This window comes from Mauremys mutica, chromosome 2, assembly GCF_020497125.1.
Source record: "Mauremys mutica isolate MM-2020 ecotype Southern chromosome 2, ASM2049712v1, whole genome shotgun sequence".
NCBI lineage: Eukaryota > Metazoa > Chordata > Testudines > Geoemydidae > Mauremys > Mauremys mutica.
The window spans coordinates 263,656,634-263,678,962 of record NC_059073.1 but is presented as its reverse complement, the minus strand read 5'-3'; the positions used below and the strand labels follow the sequence as shown (position 1 = coordinate 263,678,962).

Sequence of the window (22,329 nt, the reverse complement as noted above, 5' to 3'; positions counted from 1 at the left end):
TCTTAAACATGGGTACATAGTAACATCACTAAAGCAACCTTTATTTGCCCCCATATTCTATCTGGTGTTGGCCCAACTATAATCACTTGGGAAGGTTATTACTATTTACAGCATAAATAATCTGCATTTGTGGGTGATATGCAATTGCCATTGCCAGATCAGAAGGGTGTGCACACAAATGCATGGGCCTATGCCCTGACTTCTAAGGCATCTCCTCCCACCCTGAACCTAAGGGCAGCAGTTTCCATCGCAGAGGGTTGGTGAAGTGGCCTGTCCGGGGGTTTTGTGGGTTCCCCACAATTTACTCAAGCCTTTTGATTTTCTGTTATACATCATTTATATCTTCCTTCTCTATTGATATTTTTGAAATTGTTTGGCTGTTTCTTTATTGTCTTGTGCTGTTAATATATTTTCTCTTGGAGAAACATTACCCTGTTCAAGAGGAACAGAGAACTAGGAAGATTTCCCTAGAAGGCTAGCTATGCTAATTGCATTGTTATTGTAATACACACCAAATTCTGAAGGTCATCTTTCAAGAAAATAATCCTAACCCTTCTGCCTGAACTTCAAAGATTCTGTTACTTTTCACAAACAAACAAACAAACAAACAAACAAACAAACAAACAAACAAACAAACAAACAAACAAACAAACGAAAACAGATGCACAGCAAAATTCTTTATGTACCTAGTCCCTGGAAAGTAGTGAGCACCCTTCACTTGTATGGACTTCAGTAGAAACCTTCTCAGCTATAGGGAAGGCAGAGAGAACAACTCTGGAGAAAGAAAACAATAAGAATTGATATGAAGAGATACACAGGCTACAATGTCAATCAAAGTAAGTACTGTAGTATAATTATCAGATAAGACACAGGTTAGATTCAGCCTGATGTATCTTGTTCTTTTTGCCATGCTGTATTCTGGAAAGTTTATGAAAGAAAAATAATGATTCTTCTTCGAGTGATTGCACATGGCCATGCCACTGTAGGTGTGTGCATGCCTCATGCACTGTTGTTGGCGATTTTTCGCATTAGGGAGTGTGAGTGCCCTCTGGTGCTTTGCACCACTGCATGCAAGTATAAAGGGCCACACTGCCCCCAACCATCTCAATTCCTTTCTACGCCAGTGATGGTTATTGGAGCTGTGATCTTTGCATTTGCAAGTCTTCCATCTCTTCTTGTATATATGATACATGTCATGTTAGTTAAGCCTAAAGTAGTGTATTTTGTAAATAGTTAGTTACTAAAGTAAGTTTAGTTTAGTTCTTAGTGAAGCTTGGTCTCTGGTGCCTGTTTGGGTAACAGGCCCGGTACCACATTTGTATTGCCTTCTCCCAGTTTCAAGGCCTGTTAGTCCTGTGGCAAACTTATGCCAGTGAGCGACCCTCACCCCAGCTGCTTTAAATGTCTGGGGGAAGTGAATGTAGGTGACAAATATCACATTTGTAGAGGATTCAAACTTTGTTCGAAAAAGGACAGAGCTGCCAGGCTCAAGTACTTACTCCTGGAGCCTGTGCTTCACCTTCCATTGGAACCATGCCACTCGGAACAGGTACTGAGCATGTCTGAGTCTGTCAGGAGTGCTCTGCCTGTTCTAGCTGCGTCTATAAGCAGATGGTCCTCACTGTTACCAAAGAAAAGACTTCATAAGTCCTCAAAGGACTCAGTATTGTGGGCCTTTGAAATCTGCAGGCAAGGCACCAATTGGGGGCAAGGACACTGAGGGCATGCAAAGAAGAGGCAACCCCTAGATAAAGCCTCCATGCAAAGAGGGATTGTTGACTCTGGAGTCCAGGAAGGGCCCACTAAGACCAATCCCAGGACTGGTGCAGCTTGCAGCACCACAGAGTCAGGAGCCTTTGCTGGTGTTGTCTACATGTGAAGTGTTCAAGGCAGCTCAGGAACTACTGAACTTGTCACCACTGGATTCACCCACTGTGTAGGATTCCTGCCTGGTACTGGGATCAGATGTGTTAGATGTTGAGGACTGATGTCATGTCCAGCCCTGGTGCACCATTCAGTACTGGTGGATGCTACTGTTGCTGTGTCTCAACGATTTCCAGCGATTCGAGGAGGAAGCTTGCGGTGATTTCGCTAGTGCCTCCATCACCAGACTTGCAACCAATCTCTCTGAAACTGATGGGGGTCAGCTCCCTTGTGGCCAGAGGAAACAGACTCACCTTCCTCACTGGACTCTGAGATTGGCTTCTGTGATTCCAGAACTGAGCAACCCCAGCACTGCAGTTGGGTGCATATCCACCATGGTTCAGATCCCAACCCAATGACCAATGGCCAGCACCTTTGTGGGTGCCACCTCCATATCAATGGCCCTTTTAGAGTCCTTGGGGTTTCTGCCCATGCTCTATGACATCCCCACTCCCTTCCTGCCCTCCCACATTGAGTAGGCCCCAGGACACTTGCAACAGGGGTACCATTCCCCCCTCTCTGGGTAGTGGGACCATTACCAGAGAAGAAGAGTTGCTTACTTGGGACTGTCCTGTGCAAAAGTTGGATGAGGGACCTCCTCAACAGCCAGTAGCCTCTTAGTCTTTGCCATTATTTCTAGCCTCCCTTCTTGCCCCCCTTCCTCCTCTTCAGGGACCACTCTCACAAGAATGTGCTACTACAGGAGGTCCAGTCTCTCTTCCTAATAGGGGCCATAGAAGAAGTTCCCGGGTCTTTCCAAGGAAAGGGATTTTATTCCCAATACTTCCTAATCCCAAAGGCAAAGGGGGGCTTCAGGTCTATTTAAGATCTAAGACAACTAAACAATTTTCTGAAGAAAACCAAATTCCGAATGGTTACTCTTGCTTCTCTTATACCCTCTTTAAAGACTGGGGACTGGTATGCTGCTCTTGATTTAATGGATGCTTACTTCCATGTAGCAATTCATTGGAGCCACAGAAGGTTCCTCAGATTCATGGTCAATGAATCTCACTATAAATTCACAATTCTGCCTTTCAGCCTCTCAGCAGCTCCTCGCATGTTCAAACAATGCATGCTGGTAGTAGAGGCATTCCTGCGAAGGTCGGAAATCCATGTTTTCCCTTATCTGGATGACTGGCTAGTGAGAGGATGATCCAGGTCTCAAGTACTCTCCAGTGGATTCTGCACTGACCAGTAACAGTGCTGCGTGAAAGCAAAGGAACTGCAGCTGGCATACTAGAAGACCAGGGAGGCCAACAGTCAATCTGGAGCCAAGCCGCGCACATGCTGCTTTTACAAAGAGCTGCATGCCATACTTGGAGAACACTCCATCACCACCCTTCACACCATCATTGATACCCCTGAGGAGCCTGAGTCACAGGCTCCTGTCATGAACAGCGAGGACAAGGAGGAGGTGGAGAAGGGTGGAGGACATGCTACTGGGGAATCCAGCTATCCCATAAGCCAGGACCTCTTTCAGATTCCATCACATTCCAGTCAGTCTCTGGAGCACAGACAAGCTGAATGAAGGGGAAGGAACCCCGAGTAAGTGATTTCCCATTACAGGGATGGCACCCCCAATTTTGCAGGACATAGCTATTGACTTTTCATTAATGTACTTGTACTACAAAAGGTAGCAGTACAACAGAGATAGGTAGAGTTGTTATCTGCTTTTCGTTCCCTTATAGAGTTAGGCAGGGGTGGCCATGTTTATGTACACAAGCATGTCCCTTGAATCCTCCTGAGAGGTTTTGATGAAATTTTCTTGGAGATATTCTGCAATCCTTTTCCAAAGATTTGCAGGGATCATTAATCATATTTACGAGCCATACTTGAAGGGGGACCACATCCTGAAAGAAATCTTTCCTGAACCCCCTCTTCTGGCCTTCAAACAACCTCCCAGCCTCACCAAACTCATCTTCAGAAGCTAGCTCCCACAGACCAGGAAACAATCACTGAAAGCAAAACCAGACCTGCCAGAAGAACAGATGCAAAAACCGTGGGCATATCTCCACTATTATGATAATAAATACCCCCCAAAACACACCTTTCAACATCCATGGATCCTACACATTCCTATCACAATATGTGGTGTACTTCATCCACTGCACTATATGACCCATATCAACTCTGGGGGTGAAACCACTATGATAATCACTGTGAATGAACTCACACAGAAAAATGATAAAAGAGAATATCATCTCTGAGTGAACACTTTTCAAAAGTGATCATTCTATATCTGACCTCTCAGTCCTCATCCTCAAAGGAAATCTGCACAACACCTTCAAAAGACAAGCGTGGGAGCTTCTGTTCCTGACTTTGCTAGACACTAAAAATCAAGAACTTAATAAAGACACTGGATTTATGTTTTATTACAATAATCTGTAATCCACTAACCACCCCCTCTTTTTTTGTTCTATGACTGCAGACATATTAACTGGGCACTCCACCTTGAATGGTCTCTTACAAAATGTGTTAACTACTTAAACTAAACAATCTGTTCCAGCTTGTATTTAGCTGTGACACCCTGAGTATCTTTCCCAGACCTGAAGAAGAGCTCTGCATAAGCGTGAAAGCTTGTCTCTTTCAGCAAAAGAAGTAGGTCCCATAAAAGATATTACTTTACGCACTGTATGTCTCTAACTTTGTGGGACCAACTCAGCTACAACAACACTATAAACTGTTGTATTAATGTCATATGTTCTATACCTATCACTCTTCTTAATACTTTCATTATTTAAAAAATGAAAAAGCTTTTAAAAGTCTCAGAGACCTGTTTGTTTTTTTTGCTGTACATCCTAACTTGCAAACAGATTCACATGGGTGGACACTTGCACTCATGCAGTGCCCCACTGTAGTCAGTGGAGTTGTGTGCAAGTTCAACATTCCACCAGTATGGATTAGCTTGCAGGATCATGGCCTTATGTTGTAAACTCCTTGAGACAGCTTCATGTCCTGTATAATGTTTAGAGGCTTCTCAGCACTCAACAAATAATATACAATAAAAAATGGTTACCTACCTCTCTGTAACTGTTGTTCTTCAAGATGTGTTGCACATGTTCATTCTACTGTGAGTGTGTGTGTGCTTTATGCACAGTTGTTGAAGACGTCCCCCTCAGCAGTACCCATCAAGGCAGAATGAGCACCCTCTGGAGCCTCACGTCACTGCACATGGGTATAAAGGGATGTGCTGCCCCCAACTCCTCACAGTTCCTTCCTACCAGAAAGACTCTGATAGGGTGGAGAAAGAGGGTAGATCATGGAATGGACATGTGCAACACACTGCACAGAATGATGAGTTCTAAATTAGCTGTTCCACTGAAGAAAGAGGTATTGGAGCCATTGATCTGAAAATGTCTGCTGAATGTGCAGAATGTTAGAATGTTAGAAACCGATAGATAATAAAACAGAAAATATCATAATGGCACATATATATATGGTACATTCATACCTCAAATACTGTGTGCAGTTGTGGTCGCCCCATCTCAAATCCAGTGTCTTTATATATATAAATTGGAAAAGGTGCGGAGAAGGGCAAAGAAAATGATGAATGGGATGGAATAGCTTCCATATAAAGAAAGATTAAAAAGACTTGGATTGTTCATCTTGGAAAAGAGACTGATATAAGAAGGGGGGATATAATAAAGGTCTGTAAATCATGAATGGTGTGGAGAAAGTGTATTGGGAAGTGTTATTTACTTCTTCACATAACACAAGACTCAGGGGTCACCCAATGAAATGTTGTGAATGCCAAATTAATGCCAATAGCATTTTCAGCTTCCTGTGGCCATTGCAGCTCGGTGTAAATTAGAGTAGGACCAGTCTGCAGGAAAATCATGAGATTAAACGTTAAGCCACCTTTGCATACATGCCCCTGACCTGTGCTTATCTGTCTGCCCAAGTCAGGGGTCACCCAATGGCTGGTTTAAAACAGAAGGAAGTACTTCCCACACAATGCACAGTCAACTCGTTACCATGTGATGTTGTGAATGCCAAAAGTATAGCTGGGTTAAAAAAGAATTAGATGAGTTCCTGGATGATAGGTTGATCAATGATTATTAGCCAAGATGGTCAGGTATGCAACCCCATGCTCTGGGTGTCCCTAAATCTCCATCTGCCAGAAGCATCTGGCACTGGCCACTGTCAGATACAGGATACTGGGCTAGATGGATCATTGGTCTGACACAGTATGGTCATTCTGTTCTTACATAGGGAAATACAGATAAGCCCTTACAGAGCCAAACAATATTCATATTCAGAGAACCTATAACCTGGACCTGAGCTAGGAACAAACATTTCCAGGGCAGGCATACAAAATAATGACGTTCGTTTCAGTGTAAATGAGATCCTTTCGGTGTGTAGAGCTGACACATGGGCTCTTTTGGTACTTGCCCTCCCTGCTGCTGGCATAGCAGAAAAAAGGCATTTTCAGCTTCCTGTGGCCATTGCAGCTCAGTGTAAATTAGAGTAGGACCAGTCTGCAGGAAAATCATGAGATTAAACTTTAAGCCACCTTTGCATACATGCCCCTGACCTGTGCTTATCTGTCTGCCCAAGTCAGACCCAAGAATTTTAACTTTAACCCTGAAATTAAATTAACTAGTATAAAATAAATAAGTAGATAAAGTGTGAACACAAGCACTAGACTTATGTGATCATACTGCAGCAAAATCCAAAACCGGTCATCTCCAGTGTTACCCAATAAAATAAAAATAAGTAAACTTTATTTTTGATGGTGAGTGGTTAATTTGGGAATAAATGGTTATTGTTTTTTCTTTTAAAAAAAACTATTAATTGAAATAAAAAAATATTAAAAAGTCATAGAAGATTAGGGTTGGAAGAGACCTCAGGAGGTCATTTAGTTCAACCCCCTGCTCAAAGCAGGACCAACCCCAACTAAATCATCCCAGCCAGGGTTTTGTCAAACCAGGCCTTAAAAACCTCTAAGGATGGAGATTCCACCACCTCCCTAGGTAACCCATCCCAGTGCTTCACCACCCTCCTTGTGAAATAGTTTTTCCTAATATCCAACCTAGACCTCCCCCACTGCAACTTGAGACCATTGCTGCTTGTTCTGTCGTCTGCCACCATTCAGACCAGCCTAGCTCCATCCTCTTTGGAACCCCCCTTCAGGTAGCTGAAGGCTGCTATCAAATCCCTCCTCAATCTTCTCTTCTGCAGACTAAATAAGCCCCGTTCCCTCAGCCTCTCCTCACTGTACTGTTTCATTGTACATTACATTTTCATTAACTATTTTTGAATGAATAACACATGCAGTTGTTTGTTTAGCAACACAATTTGTTTATAGAATGAAAACATTATCTTGTAACCTTAATACAATGGAAATAATGTTTTTGTTTTTTATTGTTAACATTTAGATTTCGGGAATACAAAGCCATTGAAACTTTGGTACTACTACTAACTGATCAACCTGAAGAAGTCCTTGTGAATGTGGTTGGAGCATTAGGGGAATGTTGTCAGGAGCCGGCAAATAGAGCTATTATCCGGAAATGTGGTGGCATCCCACCCCTAGTTAATTTACTTACTGGAACCAATAAGGCACTTCTTGTGAATGTCACGAAAGCAGTGGGAGCTTGTGCAACAGAACCTGAAAATATGATGTAAGTTGTTCATCTTCATTCTAAATGGTTCATGTAAATGAAAAATACTGGCAGTTGTGTTGGCTAAACATTAGACATTCTAACATGAATATAGATAAGGTTGTTATATGAAATGAAAAAAAGGAGAGATTTATTTGCCATCAATTCTGCATTTAAGTCACAGAATAGTTAATTTTGATATTGTCCCATTATACCAAATATGTGATGTATTATTTTAATATCAACCAGCTCAGAATATTATTCATAACACACTAGTATGACCTCCTCTGCATTAAAACTCCAGTTAATTTCTCAGTTGTTTCACAGTGTAAGCACATTTATAGGTTTTGCTTTTGTCAAGTTAGTGTTGGCTTTGTTCAGTGACTGTTTTGAGCAATACCTGTATTTTTGACTTTCCACAGAATGTGTATTTTTGTTATGAGTTATTGTAGATAATGCTATATAAAAAGACAAACATTTTAGCAGAAAAATACTTTATTGGAAGAAAAAACTTTTGTGTTCGTGAAAGATTAGGATAAATCTTTAAAAAATTTTATTTTATCCAGATCTGATTTAAACTTTCAGAACTGGTTTATAAATTCCCGGTTTCAAGTGCTCACAGCTGAGGACATATTTTTCCTCAACTTACCCCACATTGAGGCTCAAATTATAGAAAAGTTATAGTAACAGAAATGTGTTCAGTTAGCACTGTGAAAAAGGTTTTTTTGAAACTCTTATTATAGGAATATTATTAGTATTTTAACTTGGAAACAAAAAATCCATGTTAATTCTCTTTATAAATTAACACACACACCCCTTTTCTCTTTTTTAGACAGGTATACACCCTCCCACCCCCCACTAGCACACACATAGAACCAAAGAAAAAAGTTGGTCTTTTATTCAGAATGTTACTGCTCTCTGACTTGTCAGATTTGTACAGCTTGCGAAAATCAAACTTTAAATTTTGTGAGAAATGTTCCAATAAAATATCCAGTTCTGCATTTAGTATGTCTGCTGTGTTTAGAACAGGGACATTTTCCCCAAGGTTGTGGGCATAATTCCCTCCTCACACATGAGCATGGTCAGAAAGAGATAGTTGTCTTATTCCCCTGCTGTTCTGATTTGCATAATTCACTTGATATTCATATAGCACTGCAAAGATTCCTTTTGCTGAATAGGGCTTTTGTTTTCATGCTTTGGCTGTCACCCAGTGGCAAAAGCCTAGATAGTGCACAACTGTAAACATGGCATATATGAACAGTGTTAGTCATGTAGTATAAAAGTATGCATAAATGAAATAAACTCCACAGCATATTTCATATGAAGAATTGTAAGCATCAGCCTTATACACTAATATATTAATCCAACAGAATGAACATCATAAATCAACTGAGAAATTCAAACACCAATAAATATAAATTGACACTCGTAAAACCTCAGACATACTCCAGTACTCAGGGCTATCACTTCAAATACCCAGTATGGATAGCTTCATTCTGAAATGTGGTCAATCTAAGCACCAAAAATAACATAAGTTATTGCTAAAATTGTGGTCAAACAAAGTCCATCTTGTATTTGAGAAGGAGAGAGTACAGGTTGTTTGGGAGGAAATTTTAAAAAGGGTTGCCAAGATTGGGGGAAGGAATTGAATCTCAAATTAGAATCATATGAAAATTTTTCTCCATTGAAATTATTCTCAACACTAGATAACTAAGGAGGGAAATTTGTAGTCCAAGACTAAAATGTTTTTTTTATTACTAGAAAAAAGCAGGCACAGCTAACTACTTATTATGAGCTAGACTGTGCGATTCACACGTAACTCTTTGCAGACTGCAGTGCAGATCTGCTCCATCCCTCAGCAGCACTGGGAGAGATTGTGCTACAGTCTTTCCTAGGATTTAGTCCTGCAAGATGCGGAGTACTCTGGTCCTGATCCAGAAAAGCAATTAAGTACATATTTAAGTCTAAGCATGTGATTTAATTCCATTGACTTCAGTGGAACTAATCACATGCTTAAAATTCAGCATATACTTAAATGATTTGCTAGATTTAGTGCTCAGCACCTTAAAGGAATGAGACACTAGAGTTCCCCATCATGCACGGAGGGTGCACACTATGAGTCATCCATCATTATTCCTGGTGTACCAGTTCTGCTCCACAGACAGGCCAGAGAACTGAAGCCATTGCCCCTCCGCTTCCCCACACTATCCTTTTCTAGGCAGTTTGGCTAGCAAAGGAGATGAGAATAAACAGTCACTACCATATCACTCAATGCCAAACACCAAATGTGGGACATAATGTTTGACAAAACCAAAATATGAGACACAAAAAAATTATTCATGCAGGAAACTTAAAATGCTGTGGGGTTCATTCCTTTCATATAAATTTTTTCTGTTAAGTGAGAGGATACCTAATATGTGTGGAAAGTAGCTAATTTTGGGACTAAAATGAGTGACATTCCTTGCAGTGAGAGACAGTTGAGAGGTATGGCCCCTGTTCACAGGGCCTGCCATTGTGATTGGCTCATTGACTCTATTGAGGCCAGGATTTCACCTCATATCTCAAAATGCTTTACAGAGTTAATTAGTAGAATCATAGAAATGTAGGGCTGGAAGAGGCCTCAGGAGGTCGTCTAGTCCAGTGTTTCCCAAACTGTGGGTCACAGAAAATTTCTAGATGGGTTGCAGGCCTGGTGTAGAGAGGAGATTCTGGGGTGGAGGGTGTTGAAGAGTGAGCCCGCCCTGCAGTGGCAGCTCCTGCCCTGGCTCCCCACTCTGGACATTGCAACCTTGGTGCACAGGATCACAGCACTTATCAGGTTTGGCCTGGTTGCTAGTCTGTTATGACAGACTAGCAGCTGGACTAAATTTTAGTTAATTGTGTTGTGATCTGGCACACAGAAGGGCACTGGGCCAAATCTGAATGGTGCTGCAACTCTGTGCGCCGGGTCATAACACTCAGAGCAGGGAGCCAGGCCCAGCCCTGAGGCACAGGAGCCACCATTGCAGGGCAAGTGTGGGCAAGATCACTCTCCAACCCCTGCGCCCACCCAGACCGTAGTGCTGCGGTGGAGGGCGCTGCTGTGGATGGTCATTTCCCCCTTGGCAGGGCAAGGAGGAGGAGGTGGTAGAGAAAGAGAAGAACACTGGCCTGTGATTTTGGGAGGTCTCACCAAATTTGGAGCCTTGGTGGGTCACAAAAAAAGACAAAATGTAATTGGTTGGTCATCTTACACAAAAGTTTGGAAACCACTGATCTAATCTATCCCCTCCCACACTGAGGCAGGACTAAATATACTTAGACCATGGATGATAGGTGTTTGTCTAACCTGTTCTTAAAAACCTATAAAGACAGAGATTCCACAGCCTTCCTTGGTAACCTGTTCTAGTACTTAATCACCCTTATAGTTAGAAAGTTTCCCCTAAAATCTCCCTTGCTGCTAATTAAGCCCATTACTTCTTGTCCTGCCTTCAGTGCACATATAGAACAATGGATCACCATCCTTGCTATAACAGCCCTTAACATATTTGAAGACTTATGACCAGGTTCCTCCTCAGTCTACTTTCCTCTAGATTAAACATTCTCAGTTTTTTTAACCTTTCCTCATAGGTCAGATTTTCTAAAGCTTTTATCATTTTTGTTGCTCTCCTCTGGAATGTCTCTAATTTCTCCATATATTTCTTAAAGTCTGGCATCCAAAACTGGACACAGTACTCCATCTGAGGCCTCACAAGTGCCAAGTAGAGCAGAACAATTACCTCCCATCTTTCACATACGACACTCCTGTTAATATACCTGGAATGATATTTGTCTTTTTCATAACTGCATAACATTGTAGACTCATATTCAATTTGTGTTCTGCTATACACCCTAGTTCCTTTTCAGCAGTGCTGCTGTCTAGCTAGTTATGCCCCATCTTGTGTTTATGCATTTGATTTTTCCTTCCTAATCTAGTAATTTGCATTTGTCTTTATTGAATTTCATCATGTTGATTTCAGACCTGTTCTCCAATTTGTCAAGGTTGTTTTGAATTCTAATCCTGTCTTCCAAAGTGCTTGCAATCTCTCCCAGCTTGGTGTCATCAGAAGATTTTATAAGCATACTCTCCATTTCATTATCCAAGTAATTAATTAAAATATTGAATAGTATTGGGACCAGAACAGACCGCTGAAGAACCCCACTAGATATGGACTCACAGTTTCACAGCAGACCATTGTAACTACTGTTTGAGTATATTTTTCAACCAGTTGTGAACCCACTTTACAGTAATTTCATCTAGACCACATTTCCCTAGTTTACTTATCAGAGTGTTTTACTGGACTATGTCAAAAGCCTTACTAAAATTAAGATGTCAGTGGACTTCAAAAAAGCAGACTTTAACAAACTCAGAGAATTGGTAAGTAAGGTCCCCTGGGAAGAAAATCTGTGGGGAAAAGGAGTTCAGGACAGCTGGCAGTTTTCTCTCAAAGAGACAGTATTAAAGGCCCAACGGTAAATTAATCCAGTGTGGAGGAAAGAAAAATGGAAACATGGATAATTGCTTTTTTATTCCTTAGCAATTTGTCCATGTTTCCACTTTTTCTTGAATTCCTTTGTAATGAACAGGTTCTTAAAGAGCTCCTGATCATATTGGCCTCTTACTATTCTTCCTATATTTCCTCCACAGTGGGATAGTTTATCATTGGGCCTTTTCCCTATAGATTTTCTTCCCATGGGACCTTACTTACCAGTAATCTGAGTTTGTGAGTTTGAAGGTGGAAGGCAACTTGGGTGAAAGTGATCATAAAATTACAGATTTCATGACTCTAAGGAAAGTAAGGAGGGAGAGCAACACATTGAGGACATGAAGTCTGTAATTTTATGGTCACTTTCACCCAAGTTGCCTTCCACCTTCAGATTCACAACCAATTCCTCCCTGTTAGTCAAAATCAAGTCTAAAAAGTCTAAAATGGCTGCCATCCCAGTTATTTCCTCCAGCTTCTTAAACAAGATGTCCCCAACACATTCCAAGAACCTATTAAAGATTTCCAACAGATGTTTGGGTAGTTAAAGTCCCCCATTACTACTGCTTATGTTTTGCATATTTCTATTGTTTGTTCTAGAAATGCCTCATTCACCTCCTCCTCTTGAGTTGGTGGTCTATAGTAGACTCCTACCATGACACTGCTCCCCTTTTTCCCCTTCAATATTCACGCAGACACTTTCAATTGGTCTGCCTCTCACCTTCTTGTGTACCTCAGAATCAGGGCTGGGTTAAAGAATTTGTTGCTCTTTGAACTATGGCAATTGGGCCCCTCTACATTCTGTACCTCCGAGGCAGAGCTTCCCTCAGGTTTAGGAGGCCCTGGGGGGAGTTGGGTCCTGCCCTAAGGGGGTAGGCGGCCCTGGAGAGGATTCTATTCTGAGGAGTGGGAGGCCCCGAGGGAAGGGTCAGACCTGCCCCCGGTGGAGTGGGAGGCCCAGGTGGGCATTAGAGAGCAAGCCTGCTCCTCACTCACCCCACAGAGGCTCCTGTCTCATGGGGCTGGGCTGGTTCCCCGCTCTGCCCCATTGGTTCTCACCTCAGCATGTAAGCATTGCCCTGCCCCAATGACGCCCTGCCCTGCTCTCTTCCTGGCCGTGGGTTGATTTTTTTGTGTGTGTGCAGACTGATTTTCTTTTTCTGGTGGTCAGTGGACCAGAGATGGGGGCCTCATGCAAGTGCACAGTGGTTAATCTGATCCTGCTTAGAACAACTGTATATATTCTTGATGTACAATGCAGCACCTTCTCCCTTTTTTTCCTGCCTCTCCTTCTGCACAAACTATTCCCCTCCATGCCAATAGTGATAGGGATAGAGATAGGAAGGGAGAAAAATATGTTTTCAGATGTGCTCTGAAAAGAGATGGCCAATTCAGGAGGTGGAGCTGTACAGAAGAGTTTGCACGAATAGTATCAAGATATTGTGAGAATGGACAGAGAAACCTAGACAGGCAAGCAGAATCAGTGAAGAGAGCCATAGAGAGTCCATGTGGTTGCATCATGTTCTGTGCATGTTCAGTGTACTCTTTGTTTTATTTATGCAAAATTATTAATGTTTGCTAGGGACTAATGGCATGCCTAATGTAAAGTTTCCAATGAAGTTGTTTATGAACAATATGCAAAACAAACCTTCAATTAAAAAGATTAGCACCTGATATCCCCCCTTTTTTAGTTTTTTCTCACATAAAAGCTGGGAAATTCTTCCCTTGGTGAGGAAGGAGGCACGTTGGCTTCCTCACTCACATAGAACCAGCCTGGAATTGGGCACCACAACTCTGTGGCTCTCCTGTAGGCCATTGAAAGCAAAGAAAATTCTGTGGAAGCTGACTGCTGCTAGTGAAGCTCTGCTGCCACAGAGTCCTCTGCCAGTTGTTGCCTCTGAAAATCCCCACTTTCCAAGGAAGAGGGGTTGTAGGCCCGGTAAATCTGATTCAATCAGCAGAGAGAGGTCTGTTGGCCTCATAACACTGCCCCTAGCCTGTCCCAGCAAGATCAGTAGAGTCTGAATCCCACAGAACACCTGCAGGAGACCTTCCTTGGGGACAGGAATGGGGAAAGTATTTTGCAGAACTCTCCTCTGCCTCGCACAGCTCTCCAGCCTGGATTTGCAAAATTGGAGCATATTTTTTTAATGTTCTGATACCTCACAATTGTCTACAACAGTTTTGTGAAACTTGTCAAAAATCATCTTTCTCTGACTTAACAGCAAGCTTGGAAACAAGCATGGAAAGTCTTCGCTTCAAAGGAATATATTAACTAAAGTTATGGGTAGTTCAAAATAAAGGCTTAATATAGACATTGTTCAACCTCTGTCACTTCAGTAGTTTGGTGCTGCTATAATAATCAAGGAAGGATAATCAACTATCAACTTAATGATACTGAAATACTGAAAATAGAGTTTGGCAGTATTATGTTGAAACCCATCGGAAGGTTTATGGGGAATAGTAATAGCGTTGAATTTGCCAAAACTGATGAGCAATTTCCCTCAAGCTATTAATCACCGACACTACCACTAGAACTGAAATTTCTGACATTATTACAAATAGCAAGAGACCACATATGGGAATATTGTATTCAGATCTGGACACCTCTGAATCAGAATGAGATTCACTGGAGAGATTTGAGAGAAGAATATGTAAAATAGGGCTGAAGGGATTAATTTGAGTGGAAAGATTATAAGAACTAAATATAAGAACCTTGGCCAATCAAAAACTCTGTCTAATATATATGTTTTTCTAAATTTATATAGAACTTATCACAGGGTGGCATCCAGCAGGAGCCAGGATTTCACCCTGGGTATTTTAAGTGTTGTACAGATATTAAAGGCAGTCAGTTCTCTGTCCTGGTCTAGGTGTAATCATAGTTAGCTCTCCATTCTGCTCTACATGTACTCTCGGGCTGCTATTTTTTAAGCATACCATTGAGTTTTTATAGTTTTTTTAATAAGGTGAGGAACATTGGACCACCCGCTCTATGGTTTTTTAATATAGAGATGTGACAGTTCCATGGTTTGGAATCTATTAGTACACTAAACAGCTCAAGTACCAAGTATTTATATTTGTTGATTTTAGATCCCCTCCTCATCCCAGAATATAAATACAGCATAGTATATTATCCTGTTATAATAAATCAGATTTAGAAACATATACAAGTATGTACCTAAAAATAAATTGATATTGCAATTATATAAAATAGATCAGAAAAATAACACACAGAGCCCTTCCCCAAATCCTGCCTCTACCATATCTTCTCATTTTTAAAAAAAGGCAGCTAAATGTAAATCTTTTGATAAGATACTCTCATTGTGAATTTCTCCCAGCCACAAGACTTTGAAACAGTAGGCTTTGTCTACACTATGGACCACAGCTCTCCTGCCGGCATAATTAAGTCATCCCCCCCCCCAATGAGCAACAGTAGCTATGTTGGTGGAAAACGCTGTCCTGCCAACATATTACTGTCCACAGTGGCGCTTTTGTTGGTGAAACTTATGTCGGTCAGGGGTGTGGTTTTTTTCACACCCTGACTGACAAAAGTTTTGCTGACAAAAGTGCTAGCATAGACAAAGTCTAAGTGTTCATCATGTCAGCAGGAAGGGCTACAGTGCCCCTATTCACTCCATCTCTGTTAATCTTTTCAGAGTGCTAATGGGACTGCAGATTACCCTGATGAAAGATGGTTGCCTGGAATCCTTTGTCATCTCATTTTGTTAATGGTTTTTAATTTGATAGGAGTGCTGTGTAGGGAGGCTTGCCACCTCATTCTCTACTACACCTTTATATAGGAATGATATCAGCAAGTAACTTCTTTTTGAGGGATCTGCTCAGTTATGCCCAGAATAACTATCTGCACCTGGCAAATGAAATGCTCCTTTTTTGATCTCTTGTCAACCTCTCCATCTTTCATTTTCAGTCTTTTCAAGGTGATGGGGATCCACCAATGTCTTCCTCTAGAAAAAAAAAACAAGGCAAGCTCCCTTCAATACTGTGTGTCTTTCAGGCAATGAGAGCTTCTGGCTACAGTTTTTGTGCCCTTTCTGGTTCAGCTGATTGATCCCCTCTTATCTCCCACAATTCCTATTTGTTTTTTCCAGTGAGTGGCTTTAGATGTGTCCTAGTAGATCACCTGTTTGTACTGTTAGTTCTTACCTTGGAAAATCTGACTTGTAGGTCTTATATCCTCCCTTCCCCCTATACCTGTCAGGAAGGCAGGGGTAAGGGGGCTGCAACTCCAACTCTGCAGCATGGACGGATTCCCTTGCACTGAGGTGATCCTCCCATGTCCAGCTGTTCTTGACCTAATATTCACCAGCAGTGCAGGGCAAAGTAGCCACATCACAGGGGAGAATCTGGGCCTTAGTGTAGATTGAATATTTTCAAACAGAAACTAGCATTGTGTTGTTTCCCTAGCTGCATTTGTTCAGCAAGCTATGGTTGAGCAATCTTGTATTGTGTGGCATCTCTGTTTTTCCTGAAACCAGATCTCATGCATTACTAAAATCATCATGTTAGCATAAGCAATTACTACCAGCTATCTGAATCTATACACACTGTTTGACAGGGGAACTTACCTAGTACTTTGTGTAATTAATTAAAAAAATAAATATTCAAGTTCCTAAATTGAATATTGCAAATAATGAGGATGGAGAGGAATCATTTAGAATTGTTCAAGAGGGTATAATTAGGAGGATGGGATTAAGAAAGTGAAAATTTAGGTTGAATATCAGGAAAATTTCAATAGTGAAGTCTATTAGATTGTGGAATAATTTCCTAAGGGAAATGCTGGAATCCCCATAACATGGAATGATTAAGTGCTACACTGCCCAAAGCACTAGAAAATATACTGCAGAGAGCAAACCTGCATCAACAAGGGGGTAGGATTAATCCAGTTCCCCCTCTTATGAAGATAGGTCTTCCGTAGATCTTTTCTGTTTGGTTTCTCTATGGTTCTTTTAGAGTGACACCTTAAATTTCTCTGCATGTGGAGTGTCTGAGTAGGCACTTTCTGCTATGCTGCACCTAACCTTGGTGATATTCTAAGGCAACTCATGGAAATTAAATTGTTCTAAGTGTAGATATGGGCATGGGGAGGGAAGAGATGGATCATGAAATGTAGCTCTGATCTACCTCTTCATTCTGAAATTAAATTTTTCTCCAAATTAGTCCACTCCTTCATCCTCATGTTAATGCAACTTTAACACAGGATGAAGCCCTTGGAGGCTGGGTGAGCATGCAAGCGTCTTCATGGTAGTATGGCAGGCACTTGTATAGCAACAGATAAATTATCTTTCCCCAAAGCATAGCTATGTGAATGAGCTTCACCAATCCAGGGTACAAAATGCATTGTTATTCTCCATATCTGTTCTCCTGCACAACCTTATGATGTGTCCTCACCAACTGCAATGTTCTTATTTTTTATTTTGAGGAAGTTCTTTTCCAGTCATTCTTTTTCTATTAATGATTCTACATGCGTTTATTTCTTATTCCATTTTTTAAATTTTACTACATTTTCATGAGCCCTTTTGTTTAGAAAATCTATAGATTTTAAATCTAGTTTTCAATGCTGAGGCATTAGAGTCTTATGGACTAAAACATAAGATTATTTTAACCAGATGGATTTAGAGTCACTGATGTACAATTTATCAAAGCAGTTTGCAAAAAAATATTGTGAAAGTTTTAAAAAACATATTAAATTGTGGTGTCAGAAAAGATGAGATTACACTCTACCAGAAGTAAACCCTGTAATTTTACCAGTGAGCACAAAATAGACTCAGTATAACATTGTTTGTTTATGTTTGTACATGTGGTCTGAGTTGGCAGGAGATATGCCCAGACTTCTCAAAAGTGCTGGCAAATAGTATTGTTTCAGAGAAGATGATAGATATAACAAACAGATGGCTAGAGGGCATGTATGTTTGTTTGAGCAATTCATGTTAAAGTTTACACTGGAAATATTCAGTATCAAATTATTTGAATGCAAAATCAGTTTGTATAGATTACATTTTTATTAAAATGTAGGAATAGAAAATTGATTTGTATTCCTAGAACTGTTATCCTGGCCAGCAAACAAACTTAGCCATAATGGCTTTGAAGGTCTTTAAAATAAATACAGTGAAACCTGTGTGAAAGACAGTCTTTATTAAGTAACTAGTGATCCTAAGCAACAACCTCAAGGTCTTCCCAAGCATTTTATGATATAAAATTATCTGTACTAAGTAACCACCTCTCCAGTATGACCAAAGTCTGCCCAGAATTGGACATAGAAACAGAAGCACATCTCATCCTAGGAAACTGACTGAACTGCTCTGAAATTCAATGCCCATAAGGCATGCATTCTATATGCATACAGTTGGTCAGCTGTTTTGAGTGTCCCTGGAAATTAGTTTTGCTTAGTCTCCTGGGAATTCCCCTTTTGTAAGGGGAATCCTCAAATAGTGCAGAGCTGACAGCAGCTCTATGCCACCCTCACTCTTGGTTCGTGGTATAGAAGTTGTGGCCAGTGGAAAAGGGCACTGATAGAATACACTCTGGTTATTCCCAGTTGCCAGAACAGCTGCCTGAGGCCATGGAAAACCTACAGGCTGCTCTAAATTGTGCCACTGAACAAGCCAGACCAGTCTCCAACCAGCCCCTGAACTCTGGGCCTGAAAAGGTAGCATACAGCTACCTTTTCCCCACATCCATGTTTCAGCTGCACTGAGTGCAGCTCAGTCACAGCTAAGCCATGGTCTCTACTAGAGACCTATGTCAGTATAATTACGTGGCTCAGGAGTGTGGAAAATCCACACCCCTGAGCGACACAGTTCTTCTTTGAGTGATTGCTCCTATGCATTCCAGTCAGGTGTGCGCGCCGCGCATACACGGCTCTTCGGAACATTTTTACCCTAGCAACTCCGGCGGGCCGGCTGGCGCCCCCTGGAGTGGCACCGCTATGGCGCCGGTTATATACCCCAGCCGGCCCGTCCGCTCCTCAGTTCCTTCTTACCGCCCGTGATGGCCAGTTGGAACAGCGGAGTGCTCTCTGTCCTCCACAACCCTAGCGTTCGCTACTTTTGTATGTATATAGTTGTTTGAGTACTTAGTGTTAGATAGTTGAATAAGTTAGTTAGTATAGTTTAGGATAAGGGAATAAGGGGGGTTTACCCCTCTTTTTCCGCAACCGGTGCGGGCTCATGCCCAAGGCACCGGGCTTTAAGCCCTGCGCGTCTTGCCAGCGGCACATGCCGGTCGGGGATCCTCACGACTCCTGCCTGCGCTGCCTCGGGGAGACTCACCGTACAGATAAGTGCCCTATCTGCACGGCCTTTAAGCCCCGAACACGAAAGGAGCGGGACAGTCGCTTGAAACAGCTCCTCATGGAGGCAACGCTCCAGCCCCCGGCACCGACCGCGCCGGCGCCAAAGTCTTCATCGGCGCGTGGCGCACCTGCGGCCCCGAGCCACTTTGGCACCGAGGCTCCTCGACCTCCGCAAGTGGCACCGGCGACCCGGCACCGTTCCCTCTCACCATCGAGGGAGCGTAAGCCGGCGAAGGCAACTGCAAAGACCCATGCTCAGGGGAACGTAGCCCAGCCACCACCACCACCTCCGGTACCGGCTGTGGCCGTGCACAGGCCGTGCACCATGCCGTTGACTCCGGCGCCGCAAGGGCCGTCGAGTCCGGTACCACCCTGCTCCCTGGTGCCGACCGCGGTCAAGCTGCAGCTACCATCCATGCCCGAGACATTCTCGACGGCGAGGGAGCTCATAGAGCTCACAGAGGCACCGAGCCTCCGGCCCCCGGCACCGCCGGTGCAGGCTGTCATGTCAGCGGGTAAGCCGGCTATGATGCGGCCCCCTTTCCCGGACGGACGGAATAGATGGCGCTCCAGGTCCCGGTCTCGCTCCCGGTCCCGAAGACGGTCACCGTCGCGCCGCTCGAGGTCCCGGCACCGCTCACCATCGCGGTACCGGTCGCCTTCTTGACGCTGGTCGCAGTCCCGGTACCGCTCAACATCGCGGTACCAGTCGCACTCCCGGAGACGCTCCCGGTCCCGATCGCCTTCCCGTCGGCACCGCCGAAGGTCCGATTCCCGGCACCGTTCCCGGCACCGTGACTCCCGGAGCCGCTCCCGGCACCGCCGGTCGAGATCCCGGTCGAGCTCCCGGCACCGGTCGAGCTCCCGGCACCGCGGCAGTCGATGGTCTCGTTCGCCATCTCGGTACCGCGACGACCGGCACCGATCCTCGGCACCGTCCGGGGACAGATTGCCAACCTCGACGGCGCAGTCCATCAGCGCCTCCGCACCCCCGTGGCCATCTCGTCACTTGTCGGTCGCTTCAGGGGCAGGCAGCAATGGTCATCTTCCGGCTGCCCCGCAAGGTCAAGCCCAGGGTGCGCAGCAGTGGGGCTTCTGGGTCCCCTGGGCCCAGTACGAGACTCAAGGGATGCCTTTCCCTCCGAGGGCCCCTGCCTCTGAACGCAGGGTACCGGACGCCACAATAAGCAGACCGCCCCCTTCACCACCAGGTTCGGCTCAGTTACCACCTGATCCCCAGAGGCATCCTCGGCCCGAGTCAGCCGCCCACCCCTTAGAGGAACCACCTGTTGAGGCCGTGGTTCAAGGCCTATCCTCGTTGTCTTCACCAGACGAGGTGGTTGCCGGGGCTTCTACGACTGACCCTCCACCGATTGACTTGCGGGCCCACCAGGACCTTCTTCGCCGGGTGGCAAAGGCTATCGACCTCCCCGTGGCGGAGGTCACGGAGGACGAAGACCCGGTGACGAATGTGATTGGAGCGGAGGCTCCAGTGCGGGTGGCCTTGCCATTCATCCGCACTATTCAGAAAAACGCCACTACCATCTGGCAGTCACCGGCGTCCGTCCCTCCCACCGCCCGCGGGGTCGAAAGGAAGTACTCCGTCCCCCCCACGGGGTATGAGTACTTGTACACTCATCCTGCCCCAGACTCGTTGGTCGTCCAGTCAGTCAACGACAGGGAGAGGCATGGCCAGCCCGCCCCAGCGCCGAAGTCCAGGGAGGCGAGGCGTATGGATCTGTTGGGCCGCAAGGTCTATTCTGCAGGCAGTCTCCAGCTTCGGATCACCAACCAGATGGCCCTCCTCGCCAGGTACACCTTTGACATCATGGTGTCCCTGGCGAAATTCGCAGAGCTGATCCCAACAGCCTCCCGCCAGGAGTTCTCGGCGTTGTTGGAAGAGGGAAAAAAGTCTTCCAGGTCCTCCATCCAGGCCGCTCTCGACTCCGCGGACTCGGGTGCAAGAACCCTGGCCTCAGGAGTGACCATGAGGCGCATCTCCTGGTTGCAGTCTTCCACACTGCCGCCCGAGGTGCAGTACACCCTGCAGGACCTGCCCTTCGATACTCAGGGTCTGTTTTCTGAAAAGACTGATTCCAGAATCCAGACCCTCAAGGACGGTCGCATAGCCATCCGCACTCTGGGGATGCATACACCTGCAACCCAGCGAAGGTCATTCAGACAACAACCCTACCGGCCTTTTAATCAGCCCAGGTCCCGTCCCTATAACAGCCGACGGCCCGGCCTGAATCGCCGTAGACCATCGGGCAACCGGCGCAACCAAACCCATCCGCCTTCCAAGGCCCCCCAGGGCCCCAAACAGGCGTTTTGATGGGACGCCCGAGGACGGCCCATCAGTCTCTGTACCGGATCCTACCCGTTTATTTTGCAACCGCCTTTCCCACTTCTTTTCGGCGTGGTCCCAAATAACAACGGACAACTGGGTGCTTCAAACAATCCAGTCTGGTTACCGCCTTCAATTTGTTTCGCCCCCCCCCCCTTCCCACCCACCTACCCCGTCCCTCTTCAGGGACCCCTCTCACGAGCAATTCCTCCTACAAAAGGTCGGGACTCTGTTGAGCTTGGGTGCCATAGAGGAGGTGCCGAACGACATGCGGGGCAGAGGATTCTATTCCCGATACTTTCTCATCCCCAAGGCGAAAGGAGGTCTACGTCCAATACTGGACCTCCGGGATCTCAACAGGTACCTGCTCAAGCTCAAGTTTCGCATGGTCACCCTGGGGACCATCATTCCCTCCCTGGATCCGGGAGACTGGTTTGCCGCCCTCGACATGAAGGACGCGTACTTCCATGTCGCGATTTACCCTCCCCATCGACGCTACCTGCGTTTCGTAGTCAACAACACACACTACCAGTTCGCAGTGCTACCATTCGGCCTATCCACCGCGCCGAGGGTTTTTACCAAGTGCATGGCAGTGGTTGCCGCAGCCCTCCGCCGTCGTCATATACACGTTTACCCGTATCTCGACGA

At 44.4% G+C, this 22,329-nt stretch overlaps 1 protein-coding gene across 2 annotated transcripts in view; it reads left to right on the top strand.

Annotated features, from left to right (window-relative positions):
- ODAD2 (outer dynein arm docking complex subunit 2) overlaps positions 1–22,329 on the top strand; it is a 166,941-nt gene that overhangs the window by 68,523 nt on the left and 76,089 nt on the right. For both annotated transcript variants that reach the window (XM_045004392.1, XM_045004393.1), the window contains exon 16: positions 7,302–7,544. In XM_045004392.1, coding sequence (XP_044860327.1) covers positions 7,302–7,544 — 243 coding nt within the window. The remainder of the gene's footprint in view (positions 1–7,301; positions 7,545–22,329) is intronic.